This window comes from Pholis gunnellus, assembly GCF_910591455.1.
Source record: "Pholis gunnellus genome assembly, chromosome: 23".
Lineage (NCBI taxonomy): Eukaryota > Metazoa > Chordata > Actinopteri > Perciformes > Pholidae > Pholis > Pholis gunnellus.
The window spans coordinates 7615518-7635590 of NC_136550.1; the positions used below are offsets into that span (position 1 = coordinate 7615518).

Here is a 20073-nt window from a genome sequence, read left to right on the forward strand (position 1 = left end):
ATGTAGAACAGTTTAAAGGTTTGTGTGGTTCTATGTTTGGATAGTTTTGCAAGCAAAATATAAACCGAAAGCAGAATCAAAGCACATTAGTGAAATCCAATTCAACTATTTAACAGGAAAGGATTGCGAGGCGAGAATAGTTTCCACCAATGGCTGAGAGAGCTTGGAAATGTGATTCATGTGGACGGCCTTCGATATAAACTCGCCAATGAGGAAAAACGTCTTCCTGAAAATCTGGCAACCACCTCTCGATGAATGGTCGACAGCCAAACAGAATTGAATTGACCCGTATACCTCATGTGCTTGACAGGATTTGATACACGGTCCTATTAATGGTGTAATAATTGGGATCACTGCTGTAGCCAATGATAGTTTTTGCTTTGTCTTCAGATTTTTATCATCCTATTTTCTGAATTGTATTTTTCAGCTTTAACTATTTCATCTTTTTATTTGCTGCTTGTTCTACTATAGTTATGTGTATATATGTATGTATACAACATTTTCAATCCTTGGGCTTTGTTTTACCTGGACACTATACTTTATCTTGCCTCTATAATTAACACAGTCCTTAAAAACTCAACATATTTGAAATAATAGTAATAAAAATAGTCATTTTGTTTAATCAAACTCACATGGCTGCATTAGTAAGTAATGCATTTCCACTGGGCATGGTGACAGAATTGGTGACAGTTTTAAAACGTGTATTTAATTTGACAAGAAAGTTGTTTTATAGTTATTATAACCAAATGAGCCTCAGTGTGTTTTGTGTTATTGATGTAGGAAAAAACATAATCTGATGCTCCCATAATTATCTTGGGTGCCATCAGCCTTAATTCTCAAAGGAGTGCTAAATCTCTGCACACTGTCATAGATCAGGGTTGCAGTCTGCATACTCATTTCAGTGGGAATCAGTCATCTACCGCTTGAAGACGAACCATAGAGAACACGAGCATTTAAAAGCCACACGGCATTACAGATTTACACTGAGCTTACTCCATTAGCGGTGAAATATATTCACTGGAGGCTATCGACCAGAATATGTTGGTGAGGAGGAGGAGGGCTTTATTGGCTTGCTGGTCTACCTGACAGAATCTCAATGGTTGTTTGATGGCATTAATGCACCATTTAAATGCAGACCCTGAAGTTGAGGGGAGGGGAGGAAACCCATGCGATGAGAGTGTGCATGGGATCTGAAAGTCAGATGTCAGAGGAGTCAGTGGAGGGGAGGAATTCTCTCAAAAATGCAGAAACTACAGGAGTGGAATATCAAATGTTCAAATCTTTTTCAGGGATTTTGGAGTGCGAGTCAAAAAGAAATAATAGGGAGCTCTTCTCTTTCAATAGCACCAGAGTACAATCGCCCACTTCACATTTTACAAAAAAAAAAATAGGCCCCCTCCAAGCATATGACTCGAGCATTTATGCCTGCAAATTAAGTGAATGGTGAACAGATGAGATGAAACTACCACAATGGTCATTATGTTCTATATAATTACAGAGGACACAACAGGGAACAGAAGGATCTTTCCAGGGCCACAATTCAGATGACTTACCACATCTAGTCCAGAGAAATCTCAAACAGAAAAGGCCAGAAATCAACAGAGGCGTGTGTACAAGTCGTCTCGCCATCATTCCTGAAGGCAATCATGAATATTGCCAACGCAACAGCATTTAATACAGAGTTGCAAATTTAATCGAAACAAACTACTTTCAACATTAAACATCTCTGCTACTTGAAGGAAAACACTGGCTGGAACTTGAAGGAAATGAAATGTGTCTGATGAGTCATTGCTTGGGGAAATCAATTCATTTAGTCATACAGAGGTGCTAAGTTATTTATTGCCTGTCAGCATGAGGTGCTGGTTCATAATGTCTCGCTGCACAAAGAACTGAGACGCTAGAGGGAAATTGAAGAGAATCATTTTATTTATGCAAACAGGATGTGTTCTTGGAAAAACATTTTTTTTTCAATACATTTTCTTTGTCTTTTTTTCACAACTTGTGCTTCCAGCAACTTCTACCTGCGGCTACTAAGAACAAAGCACAAATATTAAGAGAAATTCACCCTAATTCTCAAAATACTGAATGACAGCACAAAAAAAACAACAAAGAATATTGTAAATATCACAATAGCAGCAACGTGCACCAAAACAAACGGTAGGGCGGGAAGTGGCAGGTTCACTTTGCCTTAGCAACAGCAACGACAGTGAACCTTTCCTATCGAGGCTCAAGGCTGTAATGCTCACCGCACACAAGAAAACTAAATTGTTGGATTAATACAAATCAGAAAGACAGACTTCGTCATTCAATCTTACCACCGTTTCCCAAAAAAAAAGAAAAGAATTACAGTGTTGTGCCATGTTGTAATTCTTAAAACGTCTCACAGCTTGTCAGATCATGGAGAGCAGAGCCCGACAAGCCGAGTAGCAACATCCAACAGCCTCCGCTGTCATCTGTCAGCATCCAGATGTGCTGTATTTACATGTACAGCTGTGCTTGGAGCAGACTGCTAGGATACTGCAGTTTATGTGTATTTCTAGACCCTAACGTTTGCATGTACATGCTATCATGTAGCATGTTAGCACGGCAAGCATGCACGTTGCTCGGCTTCAAGTACAGCAAACCTAGATTAGCGCGGTAACTGCCGTTAGCGTGTTAATATTTGCATGTTTAAGTCGGCGTTTATGTTTGCATGTCAAGCACGCTGCACGCAACACTATAATGCCTGAAGTACAGCTGAGGCGACCGGGACCTGAGCCATTCATTTTTCACCTTAAATGTTTGTGACGTGAAGGACGAGAGGACGTTTTACCCGTTTATTGGCAGAGCTAGATGAAAAGTAAGAGGGTGAGATTATTCACGTTCTGAGGACTGTGGGTGTCAGTCCATTCAGTAATTGAGATACTTAATTCTGAACCTAAGCTTGGGCCCAACAGACCCAAAGACGGACTAAAAACTGAACAAAAAGTTGAACGCTCTTAATATTTACAAAGTGAACACACAGGACGATCGACGCACAATCACGTCTTTTAAATTCGACTTTGCAACACTTTTAAGAGTCCATCTAGAAAACTTGGCTTTGCAGAAACCTAGTGTCTCTTAAGAGTTTTAAGAGATTTTCACAAAGAAAAAGTTTGAGAGTTTAAACCACCCTGAAGTAATAATAATAATAATATTAGAGAACTGCAAACGAGGCTTGGTCGATATTCAACAGATGAAGCAGTGAGCACAGAAACGTTTTGCACAACCTTGCTTTTGACTTTCATAACAGCACCATTCAATGAGAGCGTCACACCTCAATATTTGAACATGGATCACGCGGTTCATTTGAAATCAGTACTAAACAGCATCATCTCACCTCCATCAATCTGTTGTTTTTTTAGGCTACTCATTTTGGTGTCTGCTTAAAAAGCCATTTGTCTGCTCGTACCAAATCACAATTGGCATTCCAATAGCAGTAGCATGGCACAGATACAAACTCACCAATTATAGACACTATGAGCACTTTACAAATGTTATTAAGTGGACATATATTCAAATAATCAATGAGTACAAAGATACCTGCACATACAAGAATAGGGACACATTTAACCCCCCCCACCCTCATTACTCCTGTGAAATAACCCTTTTAAATGCAAATACCCAGGAGGCAATTGGCTTCTTATCGCACGTTTCATTGTCTCCTTTCGGGGTAGTGGGGTACAGAGACGTTTTGCTCTGCATCTGCATGTAATTGCACACAGAGTCGTACAGTTTATACCAGAACAAAGCAGCTTCAGAATAAATTACAGCAAAGATGCTACATTTAGACGAATGGAACGCAAACATTTTTAAAGTATCTCTGGCAGGTTCTTTTGTCTTTGCCTCATCTGTTAGAAAAACCAACCTCAACATTTAGAAGATGCAAATATGAAAGAGAGAGAGAGGCAGTGCATGCTCTTACTATGCATACTTCAGCCTGACAAGTCAAGCAGGTGTACAGTGAAGAAACACTGCAGGTGTGTCTTTCTACTGTAAACGACAGCACGACACTGCTGCCCCCTACTTTGACTGGCAAGGCAAAGCAACACACACAACATTTCTGATGCTCTCACAATATTGAACTAATGTCACCGTAACACTGATTAACATCGTAACGAAGAAGACTTGTATGCCGTCTTTCCAGTTTGACTGTAATGTGAGCAGATAAAATAGTCTCTTGCTCTCCCTTCTGCACGTTGGACTTGAACGCGCCACGGCAAGTTAACACTGCCATCTAGTGACCAGAGAGAAGAATACATTTGGAAACACCAATGACTTAATCATCCCAGAAGACGTTTATTCAGTTGCTGTAGGACACAGCTTGAGGTATTACATTTTCATGAAACAATCGGCGAACACCATTCCAATATGGCGTAAACATGGTTTGAAAAGTATATTTAGAACAATAAATCAGGGGCTTAAGAAAAGAAAATCAGTCCTATGTTGAAAAACTCATTCAGACAACAACAAATAAGGCACGCTACACATTCTTTGCAACACAAGGCTTTTTCCCATCACTTGCTTTCATCAGGGCCTTGATGGCCCTCGCCCTCATTTCCAGCTCCAGGAGCTCCAGCTGCTGAATTGACGGTTGACACGCTGCCGGCGCGCGACTTGAAACAGGTTCGCCTTGAACCGGCAAACCGACGTCCGTGGCCGGCAGAGGCACACTCGGCTCTTTAGCTTCCTCTTTGCTTGAAGAGGACGAAATGGCTAAAATCTCACTGACGCTTTTGTCTATGTCGCTCAGGAAGTCTCTCTTTGCTTCCGTCGGTTGGGGGCCTGCGGGGGGCTCAGGATTGACCGGGCCTGGCTTTACAACGGGCTGGGCTCCTTCCTTGCCGCTGTCCGCTACTTTCGCTGCCCCGTCCGCAGCTTTCACAGTCGGCTCCTCTTTGGGTCCCTCTATGTCACTATCGTACGTGTCTGCGTTTATGCTGAGGACGTCGCTCTCCTCGCCGGAACCGACGCCCTCTGGAAAGAACATTACACCAAGATCTCACATGTGAAATGGCCCTTTTTGTAGCTTTGATTCTGTCTTTGAAGTTTTAAGTTGAGTGCCTGGGGGGGGTTATCTTTCGGCGCGTTACATATTAATTACCTGGCTTAGGGTCCTCCGCTTTTGCAGTTTCTTTGAGGCAAGATGTAGAGTCCACATTATTGTCTTGCCTGGGTTAAAAAAAGAAGGGAAACAAACACAAAAGTATGAGGAAAGCATAAAAACACACTACTTTGATTCAGAAACTGTGCCCAGAATAAGTCAGCAAACTGTTCACTCACTGGCTTTCCGAGGTCTCTTCTGTTTCCTCGTTACTCCCAGATGTCAGTTCTTCCCCTGTAAACAAGAGCTTTAAGTGAACGATTTCTTTGCAATATTAGGACTGTGCAAAACATATATTCTTTCCAGAAAGTATGCAGCTGTGAAACATTTTCCAAACGGGCCTCAAGTCTTACCCGCTAAGATCTGCGTAAGATTTTTCTCCGAGACCAGCTCCAGTTGCTCCCAGCACATCTTTTGGATTTCCTCTAAACTACAGTCCTGTGAACGATAATGCGTTTAATAGTCTCTTTTATGATGGGTTGCTTTAATAGCCTCCCAAGCAAACAGCAGAAGCCTATGGCTATCACGTCTCTATCTATATTAGATATACATCATCACTTTTTAAATCAAGAAATGAATACGCTTTCTAGAGTTGGCACTAACGTAGGTAAGTTATCAACTTAACTTTGCCTTTTTACTATACAGCTTTATAGCTAATGTATAGCTATAGATACAATCTTACCAGCGACTGAACACAGTAACATAGATCAATAGTTAACAGCAGTAACTGTCTAACTAGCAATTCTTGAAGTGATCTGGAAAAACTAAAATGTGAATATGGTGACTTTCAATCAGTTACAAAGAAATAAAATATAATAAATAAATATATGCCTACAAAAAGATGGAACAAACCTTTTCATGAAATGATCACTACTGCTCAATGTGTTGTTGCTTTTTCAGCCAACGCTGTTGCTGTTGGAATGCAGCCAACAGTCCAAAATGTGGCCATAAATGTTGAAAGACAACACTTGGCAAAGCACAGAATGACGTCCATGAAGCCACAAACTAATGCCAGTCAAAATGCAGCGTGGCGGCGAGAGACATATGTTTTAAGGTGTGTGGTGAACAGACACCTTGAAGACAACACATAAGGAAGTCCAAAGCTACATTGAAGCCGCTGAGAAATGAGGGCTAATGTATCAGGCTGGTTATGGTAAGCCTCTGTTCTCTCGTCCACAAATGCTCCTTCATCAATAGCCGTTAGATAATTTCTTTAGCAATGGAAAAACGCATGGGTTTCAAACACTGAAAGAATTTACATTGTTATGAGACAAACAGGATGTCTTATAGAAATAAGACAGAGTATGTATTATAGACATACCGTTTGTCTTATTTCATGAGTTTACCATTACATAACATGTTGACACGATAACACAATCACCTTGAGTTCATCGGGCAGCATTTTCCGGAGCTTCTTCTCCCCCAGCACATGGAGGCACTGCTCCAGCATCTCCCGCTTGTCGGCGACGTAAGCAGTGATCGGCTTGAACGGCAGGCTGAGGTCCAGTCCGCCATCCTCGATGTCGCTGCCAATCCTGTCCAGCTCCGCGTCAGCGAGTTCATCCTTGGAGTCCCGCTTTAGCAAAAAAAAAGTGTTTACTTCAAAAAGTGTGGAAGGTTGATGAATGACAACAAACTGTGACCACTCCGACTCCTTTGTGGTCGTTCTATTGTGAAAGAGAGTTCCTGTCGTGTTGGGAGTTATGTAGCGGCTGTAGTTTGTGATTGTGTATGAGGTCACACTGATGCGTTTATGACATTTTGTCCTCCTTGTGTGAATGTTTATGTCAGTTTAATCTACGTACATTTTTATGTCTATCACCTGAATGTAATGTGACATTTTTAATCCTGGGGAAAACCTCCATTTTTTTTGTTTAATATAAAGCTTAATATATCGTTTCCGTAAATGGGACACAGCTTGTTCCTATGAAAACATAAACACATCATATTTAAAAGATATCTGTAGCAAAGTCTGATTAATTCCTCCGTGTTTGGACTAGCCAAGCGCTCTTTGTAAACAGGCTGGCAAAGCCAAAAGTAGAACATCACTATATATTAATTTAAACACAAACCCAAAGGCTAACAAAACAGCAAGCTAGCTAGCAGTATTTACTGCCCTGACAGTATCGAAACCAGTCGCATGGTTAGGAAAACCCATTTTTCGTTTTGGGGTTAAATTAGTCTCAAAACCAAACAAACAGAACCGCTATTACATTAAAATACAAGTGAAACATGAATGTTGTTATCTGACAGCTAATACGTGATTTATATCAAACAAACGGTTCAAATGAACAAACACTACAACCACAGCAAGCCAAAAGTTACAATTCAAACGTCATTATTTGAGGAAATGTATCCATATATTTTGGGTCAACGGAGTGCGTTTACGTTGCTTTGAACAGCCAAACAAAACACCACATTAGCATGAAACTAGCGTTAGCTTGAACATCGTACCTCCAAGTTGGATTCTGCAGTTCTGCGTTTATTGCTCTCGTGTCGTTCGTCAGACTGCAAGTGTTTCCGTTTCTTTTCAGTGCTACTTGATTTCTTTTTGAGCATTTTCGAGGTAAATACGCCGGCCCTTCTGCAGAAAGCTGTTTACTCGCGAGCTCACTTGCTGAAGTTGAGTAGTTGAATGTCGCGGGGATAAATGTGTCATTAGCAAGCGACGACATCATATTTTGGTGTCGGCGAAAAAGCAGCCGTTGTTTTTAGTTACCGCCACCTACTGGACGGGGGCGGTGCTGCACTTCTGTAATTTCTCAATTTACCAAGAAAAACGGAACATCCTTACATATATTTCGCAGCAACGTCTGTTAAGTTATGTAATTAATCAACATCGATTCTTTATTATCCCACAGGTTCAGTAGTGTTGTTGTATTTTACTTAGTCTTTAATCTGTAGACAAATTCAGAATTGTTTCAAAACGTGGAGAACATTTACTGCATTTACCACCAGATTTATTGCAAGAGCTTTGCAGTGCTAGACTATAACCATATGCCCATACGCCTAATTAGTGACTGGAGCTTAAAGTTCCCATATTCTAGCTAACAAGTCTCTTTCTGGCCGCCACAACAACAAAGACTGGCAGTCTGATGCTGTATTATACTGTCTGTATCTGTGAGTGAGCCTTGATGTGCCGTTCCTGTGACCCATCAAGCTGTTGATGGAAGTGCAAATACATTCAAACTGTATCCCCATCAACATTTTACACTTCAAAGCTTGCTCGGATTACTCGTGACAGTCAATCACAAGTCCTATTCCTGTTTTTCACACGGTCTTGCCATCTCGTAGTTTCCATCTGCCTCACCATTTCATCGGATTCATTGCTGCAGAAAACCTCCATGGATACACACTGCCGCTGCTCATTTACATCGCTCAGGTTGTCACATTTTAAATCAGACAGCACTATTCATAATGGTAATGCATGTTTCTTTCAAAGGAATTTACAAAGGAATTTATAGTCACATAATAATGACACATACATGTTTGCAGAACAAAGAGGCACATGAAAATGTACTGTCGATGGCTACAGTGCAATTATTATTTTACAAAGGTAAAATGTGTGGCAGAGAGGTTTATTTCTGAGGATATTTACATTTGGTATCAAAAGATACTTTTCACAGATACGATCACATTGTCTGACATGATCACAAATCACTGCACTTCAGACTGAATTCGAAGGATAGACATCCTCAGACAGGCACATATTTTTATATCATAATATAACATTCATAAATTATATAACTAACACAGATCCTTATATCCTTATATCCCCTAAACAATCTATTAACTTTACTTAAAGAACAAAAATATCTCAGACTTGCATTACATTTCACTAATAAACAACTCTCGTCAGTACGTCATCCTTATTACCACCGAGGTGGCCATGCATTTTTCTTCAGCTGGACCGAGACGCGGGTTTCAAGGTGGTGACGACACAAGCACGTCGTAAATCACTCTAATTGGCTTACCCGCCTCTGCCTAAAAAGGAGGAGGGAGCCAATGCAATGGCTGCCCGGGCGCCATGGCGACAGCTGTCTTCCACATAATGCAGGTTGTTATCCTGATGCCATCCGCCAAATTATGCAGTGGATATGGTAGGAGGTGAGCATCGATCACAATCACAGTCAAAATGTATTTTCTTTGCAACATCTGCTCCCATGTGTCTGGATATCCCCTCGTTAAAAGGGCAATGATGGAGCAGGCGCTGCTGTAGGGGACATCGCATTTGAGAGCCATGAAAAGGACCCGAAAAACAACCACAGTCTGTACATGAGTGTGTAAATTCGGAGACGTATAGCTAAACCAATTTTAGCATTATGTAGCAGAGTTTTGTGATACACGTCTGTTCACAATAGCACATGCATAAACTAGAGGCTGCTTGTATCGAAATAGTTGTAGAACAATCAATAGATTGTCTGTTGAACACACATCAAGGATCTCTTGTCTGATGAGGAGGAAGTGTGGCTAATCAAGAGATGTGCAGCATGTGAGTTCAATGGTTTTGCTTTATTTTTTGCTCTCATTTGATTGTCGAGATGCAAAAGGCAAGTACAACGATGAATCACAGGAAGAAGCAACAATTGGAATGAATTAAAGAGAGATTAAAAAGCGAGAGGAGCTCACACCAAAGAAAACAGACAAAGAAAAAAAAAAACAAGAACAGAAGTGGATCAGAAACTAAATGAAAACAAACTCAACGTAGGAGGAAAATGTTTAAAAAAACCCCGAAAGAAATGATTTGCCAACATTCCTCCGTTCGGAATCCGCACTTTATATCTAAATATATATCGCATTGTGTGCATAATCATTACAGACAGCTTACAGCAATAAGACATCTTCCAGACAATTTTCATAGAAAATCTGTGTTCATTTAACTTGGGAGCACACACATCAACCACATTCTAGTGCTCGTTCACATCCACACTCATCACAATTACTCATTTCAGCACGTCTTAACACCTTTCTTGAAGCCATATGAGTGCTATGTGTGAACAAGACAACTCTCAAATCAACACCCGCCCTCGACAAATCAACACGTATTGACAGTGGGATTGTTCGGTGCAGAGTGACAACTTCTCTGTCAACTGTGAGTGGAGCTGTACATTTTAACTGTGGCTCAGTTGCCACATACCTGAGACTAAGCCTCAGACAATGCTTTGCTTTGAAGCTTTGTCTTTTTTGTTTGGTGCTAATTATGCCCCGAAATATTAAAAAAAACACTTATTTTTTTACCACTGTGAGGTGTGAGCGGTTTGTAAGTGCAAATGCAACGTTTTATTCAAGATTTGAAGAAATGCCAAGTCGCAATTAAACATTGTAATTAAAGATATCGCTTGGGATTGTGAGCACGATATTTGATGATTCAAAACGTCCAATGATGCGTCCCGCTTATTTCACTGGCACCCGATTGCTGAGACAACATGGGAATTTGTCATGTGGTCTATTTTGCTGCGTCTTTCAAAGCAAGCTACCAGTAGTGATCCAGTGGTACAGCAGCACAGCTGGAGGTCGATTGACCAACCTAGCGCACACGTTTCCACTCAAAGTGGCACACGAATCTAACCAAGGCCACGTCTGAGCCTACTTAACAGAATCTCACGTCTTAGTCCTCTTGAGAATAAGTCTCTTGAGAGACCACTGGCATTGAGATGCCTTAATATCATGACACTGGTCCAAAGTTGCAGCTGTACAGATAATAGCCCGTGACTGAAGGGTTTGGAGATGGAGTCTTCCAGGAATCTCCTCCTGTGGTCGGAAGCGTCGTGGCAGCTCCACAGCAAGAGTTAAAAAAATGCAGAAATAAAATCTCTGCAGGCAGGGGTTTTAATTTAGCCCATTTTAATGTCTGTCCAGTGTCTCTAACTATGCTTTCAGTAAGTATCCTCCTCAACTGTCATCCCCCAATAACAGTTCGCTTTATAGGTTTCAATTATCCTTACACAGCGTTGTGCGGCAGGCTGACACTTGTCACCAATTAAATTTAACTAAGGTATCAGTTGTCAGTGGGCGTGACATTTTAATCAGTGCACAACATTTTGTCTTGAAGAACTCCTCTTCTCCACTTTTAAGAAGTGCTTCTTTTGAAATAACCAATATATCCACCACTGACTTGCCTTGTCTAAAGTTCAGTTAGTGGCTGTTGCCGACAAAATGGTGACCATGAACAGTAGTAAAAAAACAAGGTGATTTCATGAACATCTGAAGGATTGTAACGTTACGAACATCGGTTGATAAAACAATCTTCTGTAAACATGACAGTTTCACACGTCCAAGTCCTCTTAGTGCTATTTAAAGTGTGAACATGTACATTTAGTTGTTTTGTTATGTTTTGTTGTACATTATTAACTTAATCTGCTTTGCCACTTTTGTCAGGACCTCACAACGCAATTTCTTCATTCATTTATTCGCCGGTGGACGGCGAAGTTGAACTACTTTAGATTTACACTCTTCATCTACTTTAACTGCAATCTTGGGAAGCTTCTCCTGAATGTTCTCGAGGCAGTAGCGTCTCAAAGTTTGAATCACGAAGAACCCCTCGAAGCTCCCACTTGTTTGTCTTATTCCAACACGGCTGTACACTTGGTGCACTTTAACATATCTAATTCAAACCTCAGTGGGCTCATGAATATTTTAAAGACGCCTCTGCTATAGTGTACACTGAGTAGTAGGAGCCAGGAGGCAACAATGTCAGACGGTTTGTAAGTGTTTCTCTTCTCCTGTTTTGCCTTTGAATCCCACCTGATTCAAACAACCTTCGCTCAACAATGACCGCTGTTCCTGATGAGCTGCAGTTCTCCTACAAATCAGCGCGAGGTAGTTAATAGATTTTTAATACACATCTCTGCCTTTCATTACTCAAGGCAACAACTGTGTACACACTGCCTTGTTTTTTGCAGTCCTCCAACAAGCTCCCTAGCAGCACCGGGGAGAGAAGCTGCTGCTTAAGTGAGAGCAATTGATGTTTAAGTTAACAGCATGCCGAATGAGGGAAGCAGGAGAGCTGTTGCATCGTGATCCTGAGCCAGAAAGAGAGTGATTGGTTCTTTAGTGCCGTTATTCAGTGGTTTTATGTGGTGCTATCAGTCGTTTTTAAGGAGAAAACTAAAAGCTGTTGAATGCAAATAACCAGTATTTTACTCTCCCTCTATAATTGTTCAGGATTACATAGCTGGGTTACTTCCAACCATTTCATCTTTTTAATGCAACACGGTGAAAATACAGTACGTCATCCCCGTAAGTGCAAGCAAACAGAGGTGTCACAGCAGCATTCCACAAGTTCTTTTGGAGTCATTGGTATATAGTGAAAACAACGGAATAACATGAATATTTCCCATTTAAATTTAAGAAGTATTGGCAATGTCAATATTGGCTCACCTCCCTAAAATGTTGGAGCCCGAAACTAAAAACTTCATATATTCTCTTTATATTTTGCGGCGGAGTCTGCCATTCCTGCACTGAATCGAAATTGTATGCGGGACAGATTGACAGACGATGATGTAGAATGTAATCCAGTGATGCTCATTCTACATTGGTTTTGCAGTTGCACACTGATTACTAACAGTATGTGAGTTTGTTTGTCTAACCGAATCGCAACTTGGAAGCCAAGAATGAACTGTCAAGCTCAACTTGACGTGAACATGGATTAGAAGTGTCCATGGAAACTGAGCAAAGTCAATGTGGTGTGGTTGAAAGCTCCGGAAAACAAGCAAGTCAGTCAATATTGAGTTGAGGTTGTTTTGTGAATTACGGTTTCCGGAGGTCAAAAATGACCCGCACATGCTAAATACTGAATCACATTTTGGTTTGAGTGTTGTTTCATGTTGTCCTTATTTTCGTCTCGCTTACTGCACATAAAATATCACGAGTTGTAAACAGTAACTGACATAAGTAAGGTAGCATGGCATGGCATGTAAATGGCTTTCCATAATGTTCTCCCTTTACGCTCAAACTCTTAAATGCGGTTTGCCAAACACCATCATGCATTACTTTAACTGAGACTGACTTTTATCATTTCTCATGAGAGTTGGAGCAAATCCACGCTTCATTCCTCTCCATCCCAAGCAGAAATCATCTCAAGAACATCCATCTTAAAAATAAAAAAAGAGGCTTTTTTTTCCACAGCTGGTGTGCATTTCACATAAACCAGTCAAGTGATGTCAGTCATACTCATATTCCAGCTGTCACCACAGTATTTTTTTTTTTTTCCCCTGCTGGGATAAGCTGCTCCCTACTCAGGCTATAAGCCTTGAAATTGTTTACTAAATAATAAGATAAAACAGTGCATTTCTTCACAGGACAGGCAGCCAGATAACGGAGTGGAAGTGGGATGAAAACGACACCGACGTGTCTCATCTGCACGCGTTCATGTGGGAGCAGCTTAGGAATCAGCAACACGTAAAGGACTGTGTGGGAAAAGGATATCTGGAACTCACCCCATCTGCACTCCCTGCTGAGAAAGAGCAATGAACTTTGAAGCTTCTTTGGAGCACAACCAGCAGCTCACTTGCAAAGGCTCCCAGGAGCCGTGCTCCGCGTGCGTTGGGAGTTAGCGAGCGTGAGCAGGCAGGGAGCGATAGCCTGTCGGGTAGCAGGGTAAGATGAGGACCAGGCAGAGGATGGGATTTGGTCTTCCTTTCGCCTTTGATTCAGTAATTGAGGGCTAAGATTGGGTGGGAAACTGACAGCATCTCGGCCCTCAAAGGGTCAACCCTTAGCCTCCCAGAATCCTCAGGCACTGGTTCGTTCCCAGGACACTCAGCCCAGGTTGTGCCCACACCGTTCTCATTTAATAGAGAGTGTGAATTGAGAGGGATGAGATCATTGTTTTGTTCTTGCTTTGAGATCGTCTGAAGGCTACTAACCACCCTGGTTGCCTTCTTAAGGGTTAAATCAGAGCAGCTTTCTAGGAATAACAATAAGGTTACCTGACGTAAAAGACAAAGCGGATTTGAGAGGAGAGACAACAGCAAACAAATCCCAGTGTTTCGCCACCTGTAACAATGTACACCACGTTTAATGCAAAATGTTTGACATCCACTCAACATAATATTTGTTTGTTGAATTGGCTAGTTGACTTGGACAGTTGTCACTAATACAGCACGAATACACAGGCAAGTGCGCACTAACACGTTTACAATGACAATGCTAATACACAGTGTGCTGAGGTTGAGCAGCTAATGTTTACCATGCTCACGGTCTCAGTTTAGCTTGTCAGCATGCTTACATTTGGGAATGTATTTAGTTTTGAAGGGTTTATCGCATTGCTGATAAATAAACATTGCGTTATTGATATTCCTCCGTCTACAGCAGACTTGTTCTGTGAGGTAGGCAGAAACTGCTTTCATTTCATAAAATATTTCATGCAAGAAGTATCAATGAAAATTCATGTGTTCAGCCTGGACATATCTTCTTGGCCTTCTTGGTCTTTTAAATCAGACAAATTGTCTCATGAATGAGATTTTGAAGGGCTTTAATTTCAGAATCCTACATCAGAATGTCCTGGTTATTTCAGAGTGAGACCTTGAGGTGGTCTGCTATTAGCCTGTTTTATAATTATTTTGTAACAATGCACCATTTTCTCTAAAATCTCATTTGAAATTAGACAAATTGTCTCATAAATGTGATTTAAAGTGAGATCATTAATGATATCCACCTCTTCCCAAGTTCCTAGATACTCGGGAGCCCACTCCCTAGGCTCTAGGACCTTCCAATCATCTAACCCTAACCCTTATCCTGTGCTTAAAATAGCAAACTGTAACGAACACGCAAAATTATGTTTTTTCCCTATTTTCAGCAATTAAGCTAAAAAAAAATCAGTGAAAAAAGAAAATACTCTAAATCCTTGCTGTCATGTTTAATGGTAATACACATTAAATAAATACAAAAAAAAGACAACTCACAATCACCTTTCTGCTTAAAAATAACAGCATGTAATCAAATAAAGATGCAGCATATAATAAATATTGTCATACTATAATGTGTACAAATTCACAGGCAGGAATGCTGGAAATAACATCGGAAAGTTTGATGCACCCCAAGTTAGCTTTGAAGGGACAAGCGTTTGCAGCAGCCTCAAAGTATGACTGACAGCAGCCAAGCCTGACATATTAGAGATATTTCCAACTGTCAGAAGAATATTTACAGTCACATAAGCCCTGGATTTACCCATGACTAATTTTTGGAGCAATTCCTCCCCTCACTCTATCTCTTAAAGACTTTCTAAGACGAAATGTGAATCGGGGCAGATAAATACATATATAGAAAGGTGTGTGTGTGTACACATGTATATATATATATATATATATATTCCATTTCAGTATATCTATAGAGGAAGATATGTGTTAAAGCTTTAAGGGGGCTGCCATGGGTTGGTCTGCATTAAATACAGGTTTTACACTTATTATTACCATAGATGGCACTGTTTCATCACAGTAGACAGAGCCTGGCTCCTCTTTGCTGCCCAGAAACAATGATGCAGCGGCAGGCTCCAGTTCAACACGAGTATGATGTCATGCTGGGACAAGAATTTCTGGTGGTCCATGAGAGGTGTTGTTCAAAAGGAATTAAATAAAAAATGTGTTCATAAAAAAAACGGAATGATATATAGATATTTATTTATAGGATTGCTGTTTAAGAATCTTTGCATGTCGGAAGCCTATTAGGCGGTGGAGGAGAATAATGATTTTTCCTCCCATGAGGCCGTGCAGACGGAAAAATGGGAGTGACTACTCAGGAGTCTGGTCAGTGTCTCGGCCAAAATGTCTTTTGTGAGTCTCAAGTGTATATTAATAGTCCCTCTATGATGAATATTAACTTTAGCGTAACATTCTCAGTTTCGTTTTAATTGAACCGATTGGCTCTGCAACAATCTTAAGCATTGTGCAAATGATTTGATTCAAGTGTTGACTGTGGCTGAGTGCAATTTGGTGTGAACCGTGCAGGGCTGACTCACGGCATAAAGAAGGAACCTTAAAGGTGATTTATTCGCTATACAATATATCACTCCTGTTAAATACATTTTACTCATTATAGTGTTAACTTAGATCATTTGTAGTGAACGCATTTATGTATTTGTGCCATAATTCAGTTTACATTATGGATGTATTTAGCCATCAGCTTCAGCTGTACTTTGTGTTTCAGTGCTAGTTAGAAAATGTTGCTAACATGCTAAGCTAAACTGGTGACTATGCTACCATTGTCATTGTGAGCATGCTAGCATGTTGCCGTTAGCAATTAGCTCAAAGCACCGTCTGTCTGTAGTGGTACAGCAGTAGTAGTGGGCTCAGTGACATTAACAGCAGATCAATTGGTAACAAAAGTAATTATATTTCAAATGATACACTAAGTATCATTTAATTTCATTTTGTTCTGGTTTGAAAATGGATTGGTTGAAGAATTATGCATTTACATAAATGAAATACTAATGAATATGATATGCCACATTTGACTGTTGTATATTCTGAGACAAGTTAAAACAAGCCGTAATTAAATTAGGCTCATCTTGTTTAACATAATTTTTCTTAAATATGTACAGAAAAACACCAACAGCCCCCCTCAGATAAAGCTGAAAACGTACTATTGGTGATTTCATTATGCAGTTCGCACAATCAGGATTGTACCTAAATACATACTTTCAATTAGATAAGGTCCAAGAATCCATACAGAAATAAATGTATGGAGCTGGGTCTGATTTTGTTGCTCAAAAATGGAATAAAACATAATGCTGGAATGCAAAGGGAGTGAATAGGGGCCCAAAGTTTTCCCAACCGTTAACATTGGTTGTTAAAGGTGCCATTGAGTGTGTTTGCATGCTGAGAAAAACCTAACAGGATACACACACACACACACACACATAAACACACACACTATAGGGGAATATCAAATAGGCAGGACCTGGGTCTGTCATGTGCTGTCTATCAGCCGCCCTTCAGCTCTTTGCTTGGAGGAACAAAAAAAATCTCCAGTGAGCAGGCTGATGACTGATTATGCCTGACAATACCATTTCAAATGCATCACGCCTCCTAAATATGACACAGCAAAGCGCTGGGTGTGGGCTGCTGCAATCCCCAAACTACCTTTAACTTCAACTGAGTGCTGCAAAACTACAAAATGCAATACATCACTGATGCTTTAACTATTGATGTTCTCCTGTCACTGGTCCACTGTGTACCCTCATCATCCATCACAAGTTCCTACCTGTCTCTTCTCTTTCTCCTTACACCTGTACTCTTTACAAATGAGCTCCCAGGATGCAGCCTGTCTATTCCCACCAATATTAGCCGTTTCACACTATTCTTCACAGTGGAGCTGAAGTGTTAGCTCAGATAAAACTGCTCTATATCTGAGCCCAACAGTCAGATCAATATCTGGGGCGGATATGAATGCGGATCATGATTCTGTCTCACTGTTGAAATGAAAAGACTCACAAATGAAGGCTAACAAAGAGCATTTTGGCTCTAGCGTGACCTGAAATAGCCCATATTGATTTTGTTTTAGAAATCTGCATATTAATCTGAGAGATAAACACACAACAAATATGCATTTATACAGTTGCATACATTTCAGATATTGACAGGCTACAAGGGTCCAAGTCGAGGTTATTAACAAACCTGATAACACTTCACTGGATGTGACCTCATGTGTAGCACAGGCTACTCAAAAAGGTGGCGCTTCCGGGAAAATTTGCTTACCAAATTTCAAGAGTTGACCAGTAGCCCAAGCATCTCGTTTTCGCGCTCAGACGTACGATATTCAAAAGAAAAAAACATTCGAAGCGTCCAGCACGAAGGTCCTAATTCGCTACTGTACTGTTACTATCCGCTCAGCAGATGGGCGTGGCATTACGCCATTGAAATGGCAGATCATGGCTTTGATGGAGCATCCTAACCTAATGTCCCTGTGTCCTACACCGCTTGGCATGACCTGCTCATTAGCAGGTCCAAGGGTCCAAACCCGCCATCTGTCCCGAGGTTAAGGTTCAGAGGGGCCCCCTAGTGTGCCCCATTGCACTCTCCGTGGCCCCCCCAGTCGAGATGCCAAGGAGCAGAGAAGGTGACATTCCAACTTTCTGTCGCTCTCGCTCCAACTCCATTCAACTCCAGGTTCGATTTATTCCGAGAAAGCTTGGATCCGAGCGCGGCATTGCACTGCACCGACTACAAAAAGAGGTGGAGAGAGTCTGGTGTGTGTGTGTTTACTATGTGAAGAGAGAGCAGGGGAGAGTGCGTCTCCTCAAGAGTCTCAAAATGACAGCATCTGGCTTTGAAAGTCTCACTGTGTGTTCCTGTGAACATGCTCTCCCTATGCACATTTAGTTGTACCCATTGGCAGTGTCTACCGGGGGAGATGAGGATGGGCAGAAAGACGTCCAAAATATCTCTCTTTTCCCTAAAACACTTCCCAGAGGGCATTCGTACTTGATAGAGATGTGCAAGCCTCGCTCAGCATGACAACGCTCACTCGCTCTCCTCTAAAAGTCACACAGACAGAGAGAGGGGAGGTAAGAAATAGAGGAGGATCAAGAGTGGTGGGAGGCAAGAGTGAGAGATGGGAGACAGTGCTGCAACTCTCCTGTCAGAGCCTGAAGCCTGACTAGTGCTGACGCTCATCTCGTGTGTCACCCAGAGCGAAATTAAGATGGGCTTTGACAGTCATAAATCAGGGGCAGAGCCTCCGCAACTGTTGCGGCTATAAATGAATTTCACCATTTAATCACTTTTAATCTGCCTTCTCTGCAGGTACATCCTCTCCTCAACTGGTCATGAACTGAAAATAGATTGTACAACGAATGTAAGTAATGTCTTTAAAGGACGGCTGTTAAAAGAACAGTCCAATTTCTTTTCCTCACCACATTAGATGCGATAGAGTTCTCCATTTATTCTCAATCTCAGTAATGAAGGATTTGAATGCTACTGTAAGAAGTAGAGAACAAAATCAGTTTCCGTGCTTTGCTGGCATGTGCAGTAGGTACTGCATGTCCTGCTAAATCACCAGCAATATAAACTACATTAAAGAGTTTCACATAAACCCTAATGTATTGGTTATGTAGCAGAACTGCTGGATAGAGTGCTCAGCACAATACAAGTTCACATTCCTTTAAGCTGGACAGGTCAAGAATAAGTGCTACAACTTTCATATATTTACTTTTTTCCTACACACCATGTACAGCCTACTGTACAGTACAAAGGTGACACAGAGTGTATCCACACTTACCACTGCAATCTCATTCCTGACCTAAACCACAAGGGGCCAGTAACGGAACATATAATCAATATGTGCACAGCAATTTAACAACACGGAACGCACCGTAACACTTCACACGGGTGGACAGTTCACGCTATTTCCAAAGTGATTATCTGAAATTTACAAAAGTGCACTGATGGAAAGGTCTGTACTGCTGATGGGTTAAGATGTATTCTCCAATTCTGTTCATAATGTCAAATGGAAAAAGAAAAAAAAAAAATACGGCGCCTCCTTCACTATTTATGACATATTCTAGTGGAACGTAAAGAAAACCTTCCTCGCAGGTATCCGGGCCAGGCCTGCAGCAGGATGCGGTGGATCTGATGGGGATACTGCAGCTAGGACAAGATGAAATACAACATGGCATCAATGTTGTGTTGCAAATGACTCCACCTTTGATGCCTCTCCAGTGAGCGTTCTACACAGCCACCTCTTTGTCTCTCCGGTGACAAACTCCAGCCCAAGTCTTTATATGTGAAGTTGCTATAGCAACCATGTTGCCGGCATGATCTCATCAGTTAATTTCCCCAAAGGCTGCTCGACAAAGAGAGGAAAAAACTAAAAAGACTTGGGGCATCAGGTTGACTTTGCCGTTGAGAGGTCTGCTACTTTGACTCCACTTCTACTCAGTGTTTAATCTTCTCAATGACTGTCACTGCTGAACTGTGTACCTGTGGGAACCGATCGCTGTGAGAGATAATTGT

General features: G+C 41.2%; 1 protein-coding gene across 1 annotated transcript; it reads right to left on the minus strand.

Moving 5' to 3' along the window:
* Positions 1 to 4303: 4303 nt before the first annotated feature.
* Positions 4304 to 7740, minus strand: caap1 (caspase activity and apoptosis inhibitor 1). The gene is made up of 6 exons (XM_079185178.1): positions 7577 to 7740; positions 6504 to 6698; positions 5476 to 5560; positions 5302 to 5356; positions 5123 to 5190; positions 4304 to 4995 (listed from the first exon to the last, which is right to left on the minus strand). Exons 1-6 carry the CDS (start codon positions 7679 to 7681, stop codon positions 4502 to 4504), a joined length of 1002 nt encoding a protein of 333 aa, XP_079041304.1. The 5' UTR covers positions 7682 to 7740; the 3' UTR covers positions 4304 to 4501.
* Positions 7741 to 20073: the final 12333 nt, after the last annotated feature.